Source organism: Chiloscyllium plagiosum, unplaced genomic scaffold (assembly GCF_037043375.1).
Source record: "Chiloscyllium plagiosum isolate Xiang-an unplaced genomic scaffold, Cpla_swu_hap1 HiC_scaffold_32, whole genome shotgun sequence".
NCBI lineage: Eukaryota > Metazoa > Chordata > Chondrichthyes > Orectolobiformes > Hemiscylliidae > Chiloscyllium > Chiloscyllium plagiosum.
In genome coordinates, this window is record NW_028270170.1 from 19,359,462 (window position 1) to 19,380,439 (window position 20,978).

Consider the following 20,978-nt stretch of genomic DNA (forward strand, 5'->3'; position numbering starts at 1 on the left):
TCACTGTATTATAAGGAGGATTTGGAAGCTTTGGAAAAGGTGCAGAGGAGATTTACTAGGATGTTGCCTGGTATGGAAGGAATGTCTTACGAGGAAAGGCTGAGGGCCTTGAGGCTGTTCTCGTTAGAGAGAAGAAGGTTGAGAGGTGACTTAATAGAGGCATACAAGATAATCAGAGGGTTAGATAGGGAGAGCCTTTTTCCAAATATGGGGACGGCAAACACGAGGGGACACAACTTTAAAGTGAGAGGAGATAGGTATAAGACAGATGTCAGAGGTAGTTTCTTTACTCAGAGTAGATTAGATTAGATTAGTTTAGATTACTTACAGTGTGGAAACAGGCCCTTCGGACCAACAAGTCCACACCGACCCGCCAAAGCACAACCCACCCAGACCCATTCCCCTACATTTATCCCTGCACCTAACACTACGGGCAATTTAGCATGGCCAATTCACCTGACCTGCAAATTTTTGGACTGTGGGAGGAAACCGGAGCACCCTCAGGAAACCCACGCAGACACGGGGAGAATGTGCAAACTCCACACAGTCAGTCGCCTGAGGCGCGAATTGAACCCGGGTCTCTGGCGCTGTGAGGCAACAGTGCTAACCACTGTACCACCGTGCCGCCCATCTCAGAGAGTAGTAAGGGTATGGAATGCTTTGCCTGCAACGGTAGTAGATTCGCCAAGTTTAAATGCATTTAAGTCGTCATTGGACAGGCATATGGACGTACATGGAATAGTGTAGGTGGGATGAACTTCAGATTAGTAATGACAGGGCGGTGCAACATCGAGGGCCGAAGGGCCTGTACTGCGCTGTAATGTTCTATGTTAAACAAATGAAGCAAAATTGAACTGGGGTTCCCGTCCCGACTGCAGGATTCACTGGATGGTGCATTTAAGGATGGCAGGTAAAATGTGTCTCGAGTTTAGCCACGATACCTCCCGAGTACGAATAGCCTATAGCCACTCTGTCTAAATGCGTGTGCATCGAATGCAGAACCAGAGGCAACACCCTCTGGACAGAATTGATACAAGTTTTAGTTAAATAAAAAAGGCAGTTTATAAAAGCAAAAAAAAATCACGGCAAATGAACTCCACCAGACTGTCGCCAAACTAACATCTGGCCAAATCCTTTAGTAGCTGAGATGTATAGCATGGTCTCCAGTTTCACTGGGCATGCTCATTTAACACTGGTGAAGTCATGTGCCCTTATAGAGGAAGTGTCTGGTGAAATACTACACCGCAGAAATTCCAGCTGGGAATTCTAGTCTTTCAGCCCTCCATTTTATGAATGAAACGCTGCTAACTCCATTCATAGAAAAACAAGTTCCTACTGGCTGGTCCCAGAGGAGGGACAGTCATTGAGGGTAGTGTAACAAAAGAGCTCAGTGGACTGAATAAGAACTGCAAACTTCTATTACCTGAAGTGTAACAACAAACTCAGTCATGCTGTCTGTTCACAGGCTTTCTAGTGAAGGTGGTCTCGCTAATTTGGAAAAAAACAGTGCTGCACAAAGCCTTAAAAAAAGGATAAGAAAGCAAAAGAATGCAAAAGGAAAAAGAAATGAAACCCACAATCTGTCAACAAGCATAAGATGAACTAAGATTAAACCATGAACCTGGAAGGTTTGCTATGAACTAGCAACAGGTTTGAAGACAACCACTTCAGAGTCACATTCTACTTTTTTAAATAAACGACAATGCAAAATTCTAAACAGAGCAGCCGAAAAGGTGAGATACAGAGTGAAATCTAGGCTGGCATGGGGATATTACAAAACAGCAATTCAGCAGGACTGGGCTCATTACTTCACAGTTCAGTTTAAATGCTTTATGTCAGCAGAACCCTCAGAGTACAGTATTGCCCTGCAGTTTTGTTATTGAGTAAACAGAACAGACCAGGCATATCAGAGCATGAGGCACCGTTGAAGACAGTGTATGACACACATTTCTGATGGACTGGTAGGTCATTTGAAGTCAACTACATTTGGATGTTATGTTGCGATACAGCATCATCGTCAGACCCTGGGGAAACTACAAGCCCCAAACTTTCCTCAGCGTGCCATCTCCGCACATGTTTATTACATTACAACTAGAGGCCCAGTGGCAAAAAGATGCTTTTATTTTTGCCCACATAATGTTCTGTTCAGATAAACTTGCCTGTACCTCCTGCCCTCCTCATTCCCATGATGGTAATAGTGTGGAGGTCCCTGACCTTTAATAACCCTGCATCCCAGTGATTTGGGATACGTTCAGTGCTGGCCCAGATATAAATCCCTCTCACTTCCAGTGGCATAACCGGAATTATGAGGCTGCTCCTGCCGTCAGCCTTTGCTCAGTGACAGCCCCTTGGGTGCGTGGAAGGCACTTCAGCAAAGGAAGTAGAGTCAGATACATTAGGGACTTTTAAGCAACACTTGGATAGGCACATGGAAGTTAGAACAATGAAAAGTAAGTAGGTTAGTCTGATCTTAGAGTAGGATAAAAGGCCAGCACAACATTGAAGGCCAAAGGACCTGTAATGTGCTGTACAGTTCTATTTTCTATATCATAACTTTATTACTTTTGGCTCTGGAGCAAACAATCCAGACTGGATTGGAGGAGGTATTGGCCTTTGAGAGGATGAAGTGTTAATCTTCGATGCCGTCCACGCTCTGATAAACATAAACGTTCCTAAGGCACCGTGGATCAGGGCATTCATCCTGGTGTCCAGACAAATATCACTAATAATTAAAAACAGATTTTCCGGTCATTTGTCTCATTGCTGTTTGTGGGGCTTTGCAATGCAGCAGGATTTCTTACAGTAAATCCTTTTTATGCTCTTTAACGGCCCTACAAGATCACCGGAGGCCTTCCTTTAGCTCACATTTTCACCAGGGACTATTGCCTCACTCTCCGATGTTATAGCCAAATAGGGAATAAGAAGGTGGCACGTTAAAAAGGCAGCCAGCGAAACTGGTCGAGCTGCCCTGCTGTCCTCCCAGATGGGCTGATTGCTCGCTTATCAAACAGCAGTCTGGAGTTAAGCCAAGCCCAACATCACAAGCTCCATGAGGGGCATTTAGATCCTCATTGTTTTGCACACAGCACAGTCCAGCCTGTGTGTCACTGAGCACAGTGAGAATGGGAGGAGGGGGGGGTCACTGAGCACAGTGAGAATGGGAGGGGGGGGGTCACTGAGCACAGCGAGAATGGGAGGGGGGGGGGGTCACTGAGCACAGTGAGAATGGAGATGCCTGAACTGTTCATGTTGTTTAAAAAAAGCTTCTTCAGACGTAAACCACATCCAGAATTGTATTTTTGCGCAACCTCTCAGATTTCGGACTTTCTTTCAAATGTAATAATCCTGTTCATTGCCGTTTCCTGCTTTCGTCCCCAAAATCCTGAAGGTTAGAGCCTCAGGAAATGCATACGTTATAAAAGCACCTTCAGGCAACAAACGGGCTCCACTCCAACAATGACACTTATTGACAGAGCTCTATTAGGAAGTCAAGCCGTGCACCCTTCGGTCGCATTTACATTTTGCAAATAAACATAGGGTACAATTTTCACCAAAGCTTTTTCCTCAAATGAGCTTAAGGCTGAGTTTGTGTTGCAGTCGTTTTTTTTTCCCCAAGAAAATGTTCTCATTTCTAGTCAAGGCCTCAGCCAGCATTAGGGGAGGGGCAAAATCCCAAACTGACCAGATGCTGTCAGTGCACAAATATCCACAGGTGCACAATTTCCAATGGAGCCCCTGGATAATAGATGAAGGATGGAAATCCTCACGTATTCATTCTCACGGCCAGTTATTGTGCTCTCCCCACAGTCACTGAAAGGCAGTGAAACACCACATTCAAGTGATCAAACCTGTGATAATCTTGGTTGAGACGACAGGCAAGAGATGATAGCATGCTGATAATGTCATTGGAGCAGTAAACTAGAGGTTAATGCTCTGGAGAAATTGGTTCAATTTGCACCATCACTGCCGATTGGAACTAGAATTCCGTTCCTAAGTCTTGGATTGTAACCTAGGCTCAGCTTTGGTGAACATGAAGTATTGATTGATATAAAAACCCCACCTGGTTCACTATTGACCTTTCACTAAAGAAATCTTTACCTGCTCTGGCCTCCTTGTGACTCCAGACCTACAGAAATGTGATTGACTCTTAAATGATCTAGCAGGCTACTTAGATGGGGTGCAATCACCCACTATTGAATGCTTTACATGAAAGATGAGTGGGCAACCACTAATTGGGAACAATCATCCTGAGGGAGTTGACACATTCAAGAGAAGGAAGGACAACATTTAGAGAAAAAAGTTCCTTGGATATCAAGGAGATCATTTTACACATTTAAAAACAAACAGAATATTTGAAGAGCAATCTCTTTCTTTCCTTCCCAAGCAAGCTTGATCAGCATTCCTTGGATAAAGGAATGGGAAACATGAGAAATCAATAACAAGCACCTTATGACAAACTCCATCTGTTGAATGGCAGACTTTGAACAACCACAAAGAGTGGTCCTTTCTAAAGGGTTCAGGGCAAGCCACTCCCCTTTCAGTGCCAATCTCCACCAGTGAGGTCCCAGTACAAACCACTTGTGTGTTTGTGAAGAAACAGACAATGCTTCACATTGTCAGGGAGCAACTCCTCTACAGATTAAATGGCAGACTAAATTACTTTAAACTCAGTAAATGGGATGGTGATTGCTTAGCTTCAGAGATTTGCAATTGCAAAATATATCATTGAAATACTGCAAAGCAATATGAACCACCAAAATCACTGGCAGTGGTGTTTTCAAACTGTTCACGTGGAAGTGCTTTCATGCCAGTACTAATGGAATCATGCCAAAGTAATTGGATTCATACCAATGTAATTGAACAACAAACTAGATGCCAAATCATTTCCATTCTGCTCGTAATGCACACAACAGCATTACTGCATGACGGATTCTAAATAAACAGCACTTGTACAAATATTGACCAGTAGATGCAAAACAAGTGCGAGACAAAAACGAAGTGTGGAAATGTCCCTTTGAGACTGTCTAAATGGTCTTGGAACAAATGTGAAGAGACTAGCTGTAATGTTCTAATGCTGGGTTTCTGCAATAGTCAAGGCAACATTACAAGGAACTTCAAGCAGTGTACACTGAACTCAGTTTGATTCCCTAGCAGCACTGGTTTAGATGCATTCTTGTATAACTGGGCAAAGAATGCTGTTATCCCTTAATTAAGGGCAAGTATACAAACAGCTTCCTTTACCATCTTCACTCCTGCTAATTTGCCAACCCTCGAACTTTTATAAATTCAAAAATGCATTTGAGAAGACCTCAAATCCATTTTTGGAGTTTCCTCGACTCACTGGAAAATGTCTTGCATTTACCTAGCACCTTTCACAGCTTCACAATGTTTCAAAGTACTTTATGGTCGATGAAACACTTTTAAAGTGTCACTGTTGTTATGGAGAAAATTGTGAAACAGTTTGATTTGGGGGAATTTGTTGCTTTCCACTGGCACAAGAAATATTTCTGTATTTACTATTAACAACATTCAGCTCATTGAGGCAGGAATGACCTCTCACTACTTTGTTTTTGCAGTTCTACTTACTATGGACTGGTCTAATTTTGTCAAAATGTTTCTCTCCCAAACCACTACACCACAATCAATAAAAGTCATCACCTTACCTGGGTCATATGCATAATCTGGAGGTTCCTGCTTGATGAGCATGGAGTGTGAGAAACAGTGGGTGCTCCCACTGCCAATCGGGTTTCCCTGCTCATACATCGGGTCCTGGTACTCCTGCTTGTAACTTTGCTGTGGGTATGGAACACAGGGCTCAGACATTTGCCGCTGGTATGCCAAAGGTGCTTCCCTGTTCATGCCCTGGGAGGAATGGAAGCGATGACAGAGCTCCAAAGGCTGTTGTTGAAATTGTGAACTGGGGACAAATAACAAAATCAACTATTAAGAAAGCACAGTGACCCATGTGAGACTTATGAATCTTCCCCTCACCAACCCACTGAAACGACTTTAGCATCCTTCTTGTTGCTTTCTAGACACTTATCTATGCTACTTAACTCGGTAATCTGCCTGTATTGCTTGCAAGACAAAGCTTTTCACTGTGCCTTGGTACACGTGACAATAAATTCAATTTAATTCACACTTCCATGGACTCGATCCACCTTCCATGGACAATCTCCTTAGGTCATGTGTCCTTACTCTTCATCCTTTGCCCCAACTGCCCCTAAATTGGTCTTTAAAATGCACTATATGTTTATTTAGTTGATGAAAGCAAGAATCTGGAACACTGCAAAAATACACAGACTGGAGTAGACAACGGCCATTCAGCCTGCTAAGCCTACTCTGTCCAGAGATCACATCAGTTTGCTTTCATAGATGGCCTCCCTCCAACACCACCTCAATATCATCTTTTGTTTTGTTGCTTTTGGTGATGCTGAGGGATTCAGGGTTAGACAACTAAGACCAGAATTGGGAGTCAAAATTATCAGCTATCCATGATCCAACTGAATTGGCCAATGGGTCAAAGGGGCTGAACTATCTCCTCATATTGCTATATTAAGGAACACCAATCCCTTCTCCCTAAATTACCTGAAAAATATCAAGCATTATGAAAATAAGAAATACCAGCCAATCTTTTGAACATGTTCCTTACTGTCGTAGCACAGTGTAGCTTTTACATGCTCCAGAGTATGAAATCAGGTCATACGTTGAATTTTATATCATCATTAATAAAATTGTACAGCAGATAAAAGAAACCTTTGCATCAACTCAGGATATATAAAATCTCCATAAAAGATTTCTCAGGCCCTTGTTTAAAGTGTTATGATTTTCTGATTTTGCCTATTGTGATCTTATAGGATTTTACTCATCAAGTTTTAAGTTACGTTTCAATTTACTGTTCAGCTGCCCAACTTGGAACTGCTATCACATCAAAGCCAGCGTGTGTTAGCATGGAAAGCCTTTCAGCAATATTGCTACTTCTGACCGAACAAAGAAATGCTGGGTTTTCCTCATAAATCAGGACTCCCAGGCCACTCCAGGTGTAAAGGTTTCCATCCAAAACCAAGCAGACATTAGGCAAAAAGGACACATGTTATACTGGGATCAGAAGTGTTCCATGTTAAGCTAAGGTATTCCAGGTATTCTCAAATTCAACTAAATGCAAACCTTCCTCGGCTCAAAACAAACGGTCAGAGACAAATGCTGCAAAAATGACAGCATGAAACTTTTTCAGATTGGAAACTTCTAAACTTAAATACAATAGTACTCCCTCTAATAACTGCTACTGGATTCCAAACAAAATGCTTCACATGAATTATGTTACATTAAATTGTGGTACACTAACTACAACGCAAACAAACAGAGGCATGGTCAATGAATTCCAATTGATAGTACCAGTGACCCATTGTAGGAGTAAGGGGCATTTCATCATTAAAACATTCAAATAATTTTATTGCTTTTTGAATCAAAGTTATGTGAAACTCAAAGACAATAGGAGATCTTCAAATCTGTACCTGTGGTCCATTGGGAATCGGCCATTGGTTATGGACTGTGTGGGTGTATGGAGATTCACAAAGCCGTGCTCCCGTCTGGGATTCACCGTGGACTTACTGCAGGGTTGTTGTAATGGAGTATTTGAAGGGGTCCCTGGAGGTGGGGAGTTGAGACCAACATGTGGCTTTTTCTCATAGGCACTACATAAAGTGAAACAAATGACTTGATTAGCTAAACGTTTTCTTTAACATCTTAGTATCAATTCATTATATCTATGCCATGATTAAAGGCTTATTATTATGTTTTGGACATTCCTTCAGCCTGTCATGAAAAGGATATTGTACCTCACCAAATAATTTCTTTCCAATATAATTTCAAAGCTTCCATTTTGGCTCCTTCCCCATCATTTACGAGGTATATCTCAACTACATCATTAAGCATAAATCCTGCTTTTACAGGGACACAAATGAGAATCAATTCTACCTCTCCCCACTTCCACCTACCAATCTCATGGCTACAAGTATTCTTTTCAATTACATGCCTGGTAGGAAGACGGAGGGGAGCCACAATTGTATCCAGCTCAGTGGTGGCCAGGTCTATATTCCAATTAGCAAACACATGCTTCGAGCATGGATTTCAAGAGGCTCCCTTGCTGTCGACGTATGCCAATTCCAGACATGTGCTTAAGCTCGACTGACTTCAGATATCATACTCTCTTTTCTCCGCTTCTGCTGTATCATTGACCTTCAGCTTATCTCATCTCTGTTGACAACTCTTTTTTTTTTACACCTTGAGATTTAACTTGGACACAGTCTTACAGCAAGATACCCCCTTGGAGACATTATAACTCAGTTTCACCTCCATCAACTCCATTGACCCACCCATTCCTTTTCCTACTCCAGACAAGTTAATGTTAGGACCAGTGTTGTTTTTTTTTTAAAGCCTTCTTTGGCAATCTCCTTCTGTCATACATCCTCGTATACATCTGTTCTTTACTGTTTCTCTATTCTTTATACCTCTCCACAGTGAATTACTGAAACCTTATTCTTTGGAATCCTCTCCCCAGATTCTTGCCAATATTTCTTTTCCTGGAAACTCTTGGGATCAAGGACTCCATTTGGCCTAATTTTTCAATGTTCTTTCTTGCTGAACTTTCTTTCCCGCTCAATACTGTATAGGTGCGTGGAAATGTGAGAGTCACATAGCACAGAGACAGACCCTTCTCTTCAATTTGTCCTTACCAACTAGACATCCCAATCTGACCTCGTCCCATTTGACAGTATTTGGCTCTGATCCCTCTAAACGCTTTCTATTCATGTACCTATCCAGATGCTTTATACATATTATAATTGGATCAGCCTCTACTACTTCCTTTGGTAGCTTGTTCAATACACGCACCACTTGCTGCATGAAAACCGACTCCTCGGGTCTTTTTAAAATCTTTCCCCTCTCACCCTAAACCTATGCTCTTTTGGATTCCCCCATCCTTGAAGAAAGACATTGGCTATTTATCCTATCCATGCCCCTCATGATTTTATACACCTCTAAGGTCACCCCTCAGTCTCCGATGCTCCAGGGGAAAAAAAAAGTCCCAGTCTGTTCAGCGTCTCCCTATAATTCAAACCCTCCAGTTCTGGCAACATCTTGTAAATCTTTCCTGCACCCTTTCAAGTTTAACAAATCTTTCCCACAAAGGCAACCAGGACTGTACGCAGTATTCTAAAAGTGGCCTCACCAATGTCCTATGCAGCTGCAACATAACATCCCTACTCTTATACTCAGTGCACTGACCAAAGGCAAGCATGCCAAATGTCTTCTTCATCACCTTGTCTAGCTGCGACTCTATTTTCACAGAACTGTGCACCTGCACTCCTAGGTCTTGTTTGGCAACACTCCCCAGGACCCTACATTAACTGCGGAAATCCTGCCTTGATATGCCTTACCAAAATGCAAAACCTCACATTTATCTAAATTAGACTCCATCTGTCACTCCTTGCCCAGGCCCATCTGATCAAGTTCCAGTTGTACAGAGATAAATCTTCTTGGCGGTCCACTACACCACCTATTTTGTTGTCATCTGCAAACTTACTAACCATATATCCTATACACACATTCGAATCATGTATATAATTAGAATGGATACTGGATTTTAAGATCTATGGCCCCAGGCACCAAAGTTTATTTCAATTCTACCACTTTTGCTGTTAGATCGGCTGCATTTGAAACACAAATGTTGAAGCCAGAATCACAGAGCACCTCAATTTATTTTCCAGGTCTAGCATACAAGTATAGTACTGTATTTATTGTTAATACAGTGATCACTGCTGGTTTGCAGAAAGAAGGCTACTGAAATACTAGTGTCACATCAAAATCTTCATTTTAACTTATAAAAATATAACATAAATCATCTTCATACAGGGTCCTTTAGTTGTGTTGTGTATAGAGGTAAGAAACTTAGTGAGCATTGCCTTTATAGAGATTATTTTGTAGATGCTGTTGTTGCTTCATGCAACTGCACCAAGTCACCAGGCACATCCCAATAGTATTAATGATAGTAATTTCAGCCAATGTGCACATACTGGAACTGCACAATGCTAGTTTAGCCTCCAAGAGGAAATTGTTGAGCTTAATACAAACTTTTTAGCTTGCTTTAATCATGCATGAAAAATTCCTCATTCACCCTTTACTAATGCATCCTGTAGTGGATTGAATCACATTCATAAGGAATGTCTGTTGCCAATGAATTTCAGCACTGGGAGTACTAGAAAACAGACCCTTCGGTCCAACCCGTCCATGCCGACCAGATATCCTAACCTAATGTAGTCTCACCTACTGGTACACGGCCCATATCCCTCAAAACCCTTTCTATTCGTATACCCATCCAGATGCCTTTTAAATGTTGTAATTGTACCAGCCTCCACCATTTCCTCTAGCAGCTTATTCCATACACGTCCCACCCTCTGCATGAAAACGTTGCCCCTCAGGTCCCTTTTATATCTTTCCCCTCTCACCCTAAACCTATTCCCTCTAGTTCTGGACTCCCCGACCCCAGGGAAAAGACCTTGTCTATTTATCCTATCCATGCCCTTCATGATTTTATAAGCCTCTATAAGGTCACCCCTCAGCCTCAGACACTCCATGGAAAACAGCCTCAGTCTATTCAACTTCTCCCTTTAGCTCAAATCCTCCAAACCTGGCAACATCCTTGTAAATCTTTTCCGAACCCTTTCAAGTTTCACAACATCCTTCCTATCGGAAAGGAGACCACAATTGCACACAATATTTCAAACGTTCTGTATAGCCGCAATATGACCTCCCAACTCCTGTACTCAATACTCTGACCAATAAAGGAAAGCATACCAAACACCTTATTCACTATCTGATCTACCTGCGACTCCACTTTCAAGAAAGTATGAACCTGCACTCCAAGGTCTCTTTGTTCAGCAACACTCCAGACGACCTTACCATGAAGTGTATAAGTCCTGCTAAGATTTGCTTTCCCAAAGTGCAGCACCTCGCATTTATCTACATTAAACTCCATCTACCACTTCTCCGCCCATTAGCCCATCTGCAAATCTGACTAAAAGTAAAGGTACAATCAAAATGCGGGAAGTAGCAAAGAAATGTCACTCTGTATCGCTGTCTTCTCTATTTCTGTTAGAGCCATGAACAAAACAGCAAGGTTTGGAAAGCATTCGGCCTGAATATTCAAAAGTATTTAGGACAAAAAGAACTAGAATTTGTGCTCTGGAAAGTTTCAAGGATACAGATAGTTTGTGGCATGAACGTTGGCCGAATTCAGCTTTAGAAAGGTAAGAAGAATTTTACTTGATGCATTCCCTCTCGATACCATTTCTGTACATTTTACACGGCAGTCTGAATGCTAGCCCAAGTCAGAGTGTTACTTTGTAATGCTGCTTCACCACTTCATGTTTAATATACTCTTTGATGAGGAAAGTGATGCAGAGAGTCTGTCACTGATGCTGGATCCCAACCTACGCTTTGAATTAAGTTGTGTATATCGGGGGGAGAAAAAAAAAAAGTGAGGACTGCAGGTCAGAGTTGAAAAATGTGGCACTGGAAAAACACAGCATCCTTCGATGTGCTGTGCTTTTCCAGCACCACACTTTTCTACTTCGATATATAGAGGTCAGTTAGCTCAGGTGGTTGGACGGCTGGTTTGCAATGCAGAGTGACAACAACATCGTGGTTCAATTCCTGCTCTAGCTGAGGTCACCGTTAAGGATTCTCCTTCTCCAAGTTTCCCTTCACCCTGAGGCATGGTGACCCTCACGTTGAACGGCCAGTCATCTCTAATTGGAGAGCATCTGGTAAGACCATGGAGACTTTATATTTCACAGTTTTCCTTTTGTCATTTATCACAGATACCTTTTCCCTCCTGCACATCATACAATCCACCATTGCTGGCCTGGAACAAAATGTTTTTGACCACAGGTATCACTGCAAGTCTTGTCAATGCTGTTGTATTGGCAACCCGTGAGGCAATAGGTTGAATTGAGCTGTCTCCATGCCTCATATCAAGTTGGAAAACTATAGACATTGGGATGCTTATAGTACAAAAATTTGTTGAGACAAAGAGACTGAACCTGGAGACACCCAGTCCAAATCGAAACACCACTTGCAAAGCTACCAGACGACATTTGTAGATTAGGTCTTTACATTAAATACCAGCCATGACAGAATGCCAATAACTATTTACAATTATTATGCAGGCATACCCTGACTCATTTCATATCTGTTTATAGATTAATGTGAATAAAATAGCTGATGTATTAATCATCAGCTATTTCTAGAAGAATGAAGTTGAAGTTGCCATGAAGTAAAGAAAAACAAAATTATCCACATGTTCCGCTTCCTTGGGAAAAAAAAGCCAACCCTGTTAATATCAGAAATAGTTACAAACTTTGGAACTGAATTCCTAGGAAATGATTAAAATGATGCTTGTGCGGATGTGCAAATTAATTTTACATTGAGAGCTTGTGCTAAGGTCACCTATTGTCTTTTGATTTCCTTTATTAAGTCCAAATTTCCACACAGCCTGCCTACGTATTTTATAGGACCAAAGATAGGGAGATGAAGCAAAAAATAAAAACAGAAATAGCCCTCATACTACTATTTCCCTCAACTTCTATGTCACTCTTCCTGCTCTCTCTCAAACTAGAGACCTTGGCCTTATACTTAGATTTAACCACAGGAAGAAAATAATAGGAATTGTATGACTTTAATGAATGAATGTTATAAATATTACAACATGTAATGGCAATAGTGGAATGAAGTCATTTGTGAGAGTTTTCCCATCAAAGAAACAAGAGAATTTGAAGTAATTGGGAATAAAATCAAAGCATCAATGGGAATATTCTCCGAGGACCAGAGCTACCCATTTTGTTATCATACAAACAAAGAAAATAGGAACAGGAGTAGACCATTCAGCCTCGGAGCTCGCTCCTCCATTCAATATGATCATGGCTGATCATGTCATTCAGTACCCTGTTCCTACTTTTGCCCCATACCCTTTGATCCCTATTTAAAGTTTGGCATGGAAGCCAGCAACATAATTTTCACTAAGATACAAAAAGTATTGTTTTGCATACTTTTTCAGCCTCTGCTCTATGAAGACAAAGATCAGTACTTTTTAGAAAAGGCAGAATGTGAATGAAACATTAACTCTTTCTATCACACCATTCTTCTGTGACTTACAGTAACAACCCATAACACTAACCTGGCATAAAGGCACTGTTCCCCATTGTTGTAGTGGAATGATTGCTTGTGACGACAAGACAAGTTTGGGTTAGAAATGGGACTCTGGGGCTCCTTTTTAATCTTCAGTGTGGGGCTGTGAAAAGCCACTGTTGGAAGGAAAATATTAAATGGTGGTTATTAATTGTCTTACAAAACTCTATTCTCTTCAATTCTATATGTTCAGCAGAACTCTGATCAATGTATCAGCACTACCTTAAATGAAATAATTTCCAGATGTCACAGGAATCTTATGCTGCTGTTACAGATCTCAGTTACCAATAAACAATTCAGTATATTATTGTTCATATCGGAACCTAGAAAAAAAGTGAACTTTCTCAGACACCTCCAAGACTATTAGGAGAAAGTGAGGACTGCAGATGCTGGGGATCAGAGTCAAAAAGTGTGGCGCTGGAAAAGCATAGCGGGTTAGGCAGCATCCTAGGAACAGGAGAGTCAACGTTTCGACCATAAGCCCTTCATCAGGAATGCTTGGGGGGGCAAGGGGTTGAGAGATAAATGGGAGGGGTTAGGGCTCGGGGGAAAGGTAGCTAGGAATGCAATAGGTGGATGAAGGTGGGAGTGAAGGTCATAGGTCGGAGTAGAGGGTGGAGCAGATAGGTGGGAAGATTAACTGGTAGGACAGTTTGAGAGGAAAGAGCCAAGTTGAAGGTTTGGATCTGGGATAAGGTGGGTGGGGGGGGGGGGGGGGGGGGGAGGGGAGATGAGGTAACTGGTAAAGTCCACATTGATGCTATGTGTACTGCCTCCTGGTCACAGTTCAGACTGAAATTCTACAATATACATTTGAAAAAAAGAGAAAACTTTTAGTGCTACTGTACATCAAGTGTACATAGGAGAAACATGTTTGAAGTCAGAACAGTTAGATAATTATAAACAATTAAATTATTTGGAAGAAATTAACATTATTGGTATTTAATGGAGAATTTTGTCAGCTTATTTAAGCAGATATTGCTGAGTCTAGATATAAAAACAATTATTATGCAACTCTTCTATTAAAAACATACAATTGCAAAGCATGTGTACATAGGTTTACTAACCAGATAACTGGTCCTTGTACAGAATACTGTAAATTTCACCTGAAGAAATCAGAGTCAGCAGAAGACAAAAACACAGACTAAGCATCAGGGGCAACCTGGATGGCACAATGCTACAATTCCCTTTGCATCCCCATAGCTCAAGGTGCTGGCTTTGGCTGAGCCTCCAAGTCAGATATATTGTGGTTTCAAGTTACTCTCCAGAAAGTTGAACTCAAGATGCAGGCTGACATTTCAGTGCAGCAGTCATAGCCATAGAGACAGAACTGTAGAGAGCAGACCTTTTGGTCCAACTCGTCCATGCCGACCAGACATTCTAAATAAATCTAGTCCCATTTGCCAGCATTTGGCCCTAGCCCTCAACTCTTCCTATTCATATACCATCCAGATACCTTTTAATTGTACCAGCATTTCCTCTGGCAGCTCTTCCATACATGCACCACACTGCGTGAAAAAGTTACCCCTTAGGTCTCTTTTATATATCTTTCCCCTCTCATCCTAAACCTTTGCCTTGTAGTTTTGGTCTCCCCCACCCCAGGGAAAAGACTTTGTCTATTTATCCTATCCATGCCCCTCATGATTTTATAAACCTCCCAAAGGTCATCCCTCAGCCTCCGATGTTCCAGAGAAAACAGCCCCAGCCTATTTAGCTTCTCCCTTTTGCTCAAACCTTCCAAACCTGGCAACGTCCTTGTAAATCTTTTCTGAACCCTTTCGAGTTTCACAACAGCCTCTCTATAGCAGGGAATCTAGAATTGCACACAATATTCCAAAAGTGGCCTAATCAATGTCCTGTACACTGCAACATAACCTTCCAATTCCTGTACTCAATGCATTGACTGATAAAGGCGAGCATACTAAACACCTTTTTCACCATCCTATCTACCTGCGACTCCAATTTCAAGGAACTATGAACTTGCACTCTTTGTTGTGCAACACTCCTGAGGACCTTACCATGAAGTGTATAAGTCCTGCCCTGATTTGCCTTTCCAAAATGCAGCACCTCACATTTACCTAAATTGAACTCCACCTGCCACTTCTCAGCCTATTGGCCCCTCTGATCAAGACCCAGTTATAATCGGAGGTAAACTTCTTTGCTGTCCACTATACCTCCAATTTTGGTGTCATCTGCAAATTTACTACCTATACCTCATGTATTCATATCCAAATCATTTATGTAAATGATGAAAAGCAGTGGACCCAGCAGCGATCCTTGTGGCAGTCCACTGGTCACAGACTTCCAGTCTGACAAGCAACCCTCCACCACCAGCCTCTGTCTTCTACCTTTGAACCAGTTCTGTATCCAAATGGCAAGTTCTCTCTGTATTCCATGTGATCTCATCTTGCTAACTAATCTATGTTGATGAACCTTGTCAAACGTCTTACCGAAGTCCATACAAATCACGTCCGCTGCTCTGCCCTCATCAATCCTCTTCATTACTTCCTCAAAAAACTCAATCAAGTTGTTGAGTTCTGTAACAGGTACTTTTTTCAGATGAGATATTAAGCCAGTATCAGGTTTTTTAAACAGCCCCCTCAGATAGGTTACAATGATCAAGGCCAGTGCCTTGCCGAACATTCAGTTTTCAACCAGCGTAATTGAAACTGCTCATTAGTACACCGCAGTGTGAAAATTGGCTGCCATGATCCCTCCATTATTACGGTGACTGTACTGCAAAAGGACATCATTGGCCGTAAAGGGTATCTGAAAGTCACAAAAGACACTATACAAATGCAAGCCATTTTCCTTTAGACTCTTGATTATAATTTTATACCATCACAGTAGAATAGAATTTTGATTGGTAGCAATCAACCCAAAGGAAATAATTAACTGTTCACACTTATAGCTGTCACAAGTCTCACTAGGAGATAATGATCTGATGCATGCACTGACGTTGCTTTGCCAGCTGAATGCCAGTCAATTACTCATATCAACCTGCTGCTTCCAGCTGCAGTGATAATGCTGCAGTAGCTTGTACCATGTAATACAACTAGAACTAGCCCTGTAAAGTTTCTATTTGGCTACAATCTTTCGAACAATATGAACCTGCGAACAGGTAATTGGCCATAGTTGGTAACTAGTCAAATGAGATAATGATGTTCCAAAATGAATGTTGTTTGACCTCATCGTACCCATTTAATGTGACTTCAACTTGTAGCTTACTAATAACGGAATTGGGATTATACTCAAACATGTTTACACAAATACAATCCAGTCTTGTAGTGCCCTAAATTGCTACTTTTGTATAATGTTTTCTGTTGACATTACAGGGGAGATTCTATAATACTGACAGCAAGAGGAAGCCTCTGTCCCATTAAAAGTTTTGGTTTATGACTTGATCTGCTGAATACTACAGTTACCTCATGAGATCATTTCTACTCTGTCATATCTACAGTAAACAGAAAGGAAAACTCTCAACCTTACGAATCCGAGAACATGTGACTGCAGGATCATTACAGACTTCTCTACACAAAATAGGTAAACCAATTACCTCAAAGTTGTGCCATTTAACTAAGTCGGCAGATCTCTTGGTTAGAAGATTGATTTGTATCTCCATATCTAGATGGAGCTCTTCATCATAAACAGATGCTTCAGTACAGAGAGAATACTGCACTGACTGCTATGTATGTTAATAGTTCTAAAGGGTAGATGTTGGAGACTGCTCCACCCAATCTATATCATTTTGGCTTGGCTTGGTGTCCAGCTTATGACCCAGAGTCAGGCGCATCATTCGTAGCTCCTGCTGGGTGTAATTACCAAGACCAAACTAACCAGTCTAACGTGCAACTGACATCATGTAATAAACTAAACATTGTTGTGAAGACTAGCTTGTGGCTCATTCCCTACAATTATTAATTAAACAGGATCGTTGATCCAACAGGAAAGAAAGATCATTCATGTTCAGTTGGAACAAAAGTAGGAGAGGAGATTTCCAAAGTCACAAGATACCAATGATTGCTAGCTCAGAGTTGAGGAGCATTTTCTAGAAGCCAATGTGAAGACCTGAAGTTCTAATTTTTGATTGCAGACAAAAATGGGAAGAGTACGGTTTTAAACATCTAGGACTGTGGAAGGCAATACTGTGTTACTAACGCTCATTACAAATGCTATTTACAGTGCTGTATCATCAAGCAGTGGAGGAGCAGGGGCAGCTTACTGCCAATGAGTTGGAGCTGGTGGGTGTGTACACAAACAGATTCAGCTGAAAACAGGTAACTGGTTGGTCTGTAGAATAGTGACCAGAGACCTTCTAGAGATGGAAATGTGTTGCTGGAGAAGCGCAGCAGGTCAGGCAGCATCTAGGGAACAGGAGAATCGACGTTTCGGGCATTAGCCCTTCTTCAGGAATCCCCGAAACGTCGATTCTCCTGTTCCCTAGATGCTGCCTGACCTGCTGCGCTTCTCCAGCAACACATTTCCATCTCTGATCTCCAGCATCTGCAGACCTCATTTTCTCTTCACCAGAGACCTTCTGCCTGTCAACAATTTTGTGATGGGCTCCCAGGTAGTTGAACAGCTTAGGGTGTGAATGAGATGGTCACAAGCTTCTGGACCTCTGGAAATGGAGGTGCAGTCTTTTCTCTACAGTAAAAAAAACATCAAAAGCCTGAAGAGAAACAGCATATTTTCCCTCACCAGTTGCTGTAAGCCATAACTTTTAAACAATTAAGCTGTCCCTAAAATAATAGTAACAATATTAAAGACAAGCCAGAGAAACTTTGAGATGAGGAGCTCCTCAAGCTAAATGTTATTTTTCCTTGTATAGAACATAGAACAGTACGGCACAGAACAGGCCCTTCAGCCCACGATGTTGTGCCGAGCATTAATCCTCATGTATGCACCCTCAAATTTCTGTGACCATATGCATGTCCAGCAGTCTCTTAAATGTCCCCAATGACCTTGCTTCCACAACTGCTGCTGGCAACGCATTCCATGCTCTCACAACTCTGTGTAAAGAACCCGCCTCTGACATCCCCTCTATACTTTCCTCCAACCAGCTTAAAACTATGACCGCTTGTGTTAGCCATTTCTGCCCTGGGAAATAGTCATACAGTCATAGAGATGTACAGCATGGAAACAGACCCTTCGATCCAACCCGTCCATGCCAACCAGATATCCCAACCCAATCTAGTCCCACCTGCCAGCACCCGGCCCATATCCTTCCAAAGCCTTCCTATTCATATACCCATCCAAATGCCTCTTAAATGTTGCAATTGTACCAGCCTCCACCACATCCTCTGGCAGCTCATTCCATACATGTACCACCCTCTGCGTGAAAAAGTTACCCTTTAGGTCTCTTTTATATCTTTCCCCTCTCACCCTAAACCTATGCCCTCTAGCTCTGGACTCCCTGACCTCAGGGAAAAGACTTTGCCTATTTATCCTATCCATGCCCCTCAATTTTGTAAACCTCTATAAGGTCACCCCTCAGCCTCCGACGCTCCAGGGAAAACAGCCCCAGCCTGTTCAGCCTCTCCCTGTAGCTCAGTTCCTCCAACCCTGGCAACATCCTTGTCAATCTTCTCTAGCTAACAACTCTAGCTATGCCTCTCATTATCTTGTATATCTCAATTAGGTCCCCTCTCCACCTCCTTTTCTCCAATGAAAAAAGTCCGAGCTCAGTCAACCTCTCTTCATAAGATAAGCCCTCCAGTCCAGGTAGCATCCTGGTAAACCTCCTCTGAACCCTCTCCAAAGCATCCACATCTTTCCATTAATAGGGCAACCAGAACTGGACACAGTATTCCAAATGCAGTCTAACCAAAGTTTTATAGAGCTGCAACAGGATCTCACGACTCTTAAACTCAATCCCCCTGTTAATGAAAGCCAAAACACCATAGACTTTCTTAACAACCCTGTCCACTTGGGTGGCCATTTTAAGGGATCCATGTACCTGCACACAAAGATCCCTCGGTTCCTCCACACTGCCAAGAATCCTATCCTTAATCCTGTACTTAGCTTTCAAATTCGACCTTCCAAAATGCATCACCTCGCATTTATCCAGGTTGAACTCCATCTGCTACCTCTCAGACCATCTCTGCATCCTGTCAATATCCCACTGCAGCCTACAACAGCCTTCTATACTGTCAATGACACCTCCAACCTTTGTGTCGTATGCAAACTTGCTGACCCATCCTTCAATCCCCTCATCCAAGTCATTAATAAAAATTATAAACAGTAGAGGCCCAAGAACAGAGCCCTGTGGAACACCACTCACCACTGACTTCCAGGCAGAATATTTTTCTTCTACGACCACTCGCTGTCTTCTGTTGGCCAGCCAATTCTGTATCCAGACAGCTGGATGATGAGAGTTCCCCTGTATCCCATTCCTCCTGACCTTCTGAATGAGCCTACCATGGGGAACCTCATCAAATGCCTTGCTGAAGTCCATATACACCACATCCACAACTCGATCCTCATCAACTTGTCTAGTAACATCCTCAAAGAACTCAAGGTTTGTGAGGCATGACCTGCCCTTCACAAAGCCGTGTTGACTGCATTTAATCAAGCCATGCTCTTCCAGATGGTCATAAATCCTATCCCTCAGAATCCTTTCTAACACCTTGCAGACGACAGACATGAGACTTACTGGTCTGTAATTGCCGGGGATTTCCCTATTTCCTTTCTTGAAGAGAGGAATTACATTTGCCTCTCTCCAGTCCTCAGGTACGACTCCAGTGGAGAGCGAGGATGCAAAGATCTTCGCAAGTGGTGAAGCAATTGCATTTCTCATTTCCCAAAGCAGCTGAGGACAAATCTGGTCCGGGCCTGGCGACTTGTCAATCTTAATGTTTGACAAAATTTTCAGCACATCAGCTTCCTCTATCTCTATCCATTCCAGCATGCACACCTCCTCTTCAAAGGTTTCATTCACTACAAAGCTTGTTTCTTTCATAAAGACAAAAGCAAAAAAACTCATTTAGGGCTTCCCCTACCTCCTCAGACTCCACTCACAAATTCCCTATGCTATCCCCGATCAGCCCTACTCTTTCTTTGACCATTCTCTTATTCCTCACATAAGTGTAAAATGCCTTTGTGTTCTCCCTAATCCGTTCTGCCAAGCCTTTCTCGTGCCCCCTCCTGGCTCTCCTCAGACCATTTTTGAGCTCCTTCCTCGCCTGCCTGTAATCCTCTAGAGCGGAGCTTGACCCTAGCTTCCTCCACCTTATGTAAGCTACCTTCTTCCTTTTGACGAGAAGCTCCACCGCTCTCGTCATCCAAGGTTCCTTTATCTTACCCCTTCTTGCCTGTCTCAGAGGGACATATTTATTCATCACTTGCAACAACTGTTCCTTAAACAGTCTCCACATGTCTATAGTGCCTTTACCATGGAACAATTGCTCCCAATCCATGCTTCCTAACTCATGTCTAATTGCATCATAGTTTCCTCTTCCCCAATTAAATATCCTCCCATTTTGCCTAATCCTCTCTTTCTCCATATCTATGTAGAATGTGAGGCAGTTGTGGTCACTATCACCAAAATGCTCTCCCACCACAAGAACTGATACCTGCCCCGGCTCGTTTCCGAGCACCAAGTCTAGAATGGTCTCTCCCCTCGTCGGCCTGTCAACGTACTGAGTTAGAAAACCCTCCTGAACATACCTTACAAAAACAGCTCCATTCAAATCTTCTGCTCGAAGGAGGTTCCAATCAATATTGAGAAAGTT

The 20,978-nt window shown here is 42.3% G+C and overlaps 1 protein-coding gene across 1 annotated transcript in view; it reads right to left on the minus strand.

Annotated features, from left to right (window-relative positions):
• etv4 (ETS variant transcription factor 4) overlaps positions 1–20,978 on the minus strand; it is a 113,434-nt gene that overhangs the window by 48,259 nt on the left and 44,197 nt on the right. The window contains exons 6-8 of the mRNA XM_043675033.2: positions 13,235–13,361; positions 7,515–7,694; positions 5,664–5,917 (exon numbers count right to left, since the gene is read on the minus strand). Coding sequence (XP_043530968.1) covers positions 5,664–5,917; positions 7,515–7,694; positions 13,235–13,361 — 561 coding nt within the window. The remainder of the gene's footprint in view (positions 1–5,663; positions 5,918–7,514; positions 7,695–13,234; positions 13,362–20,978) is intronic.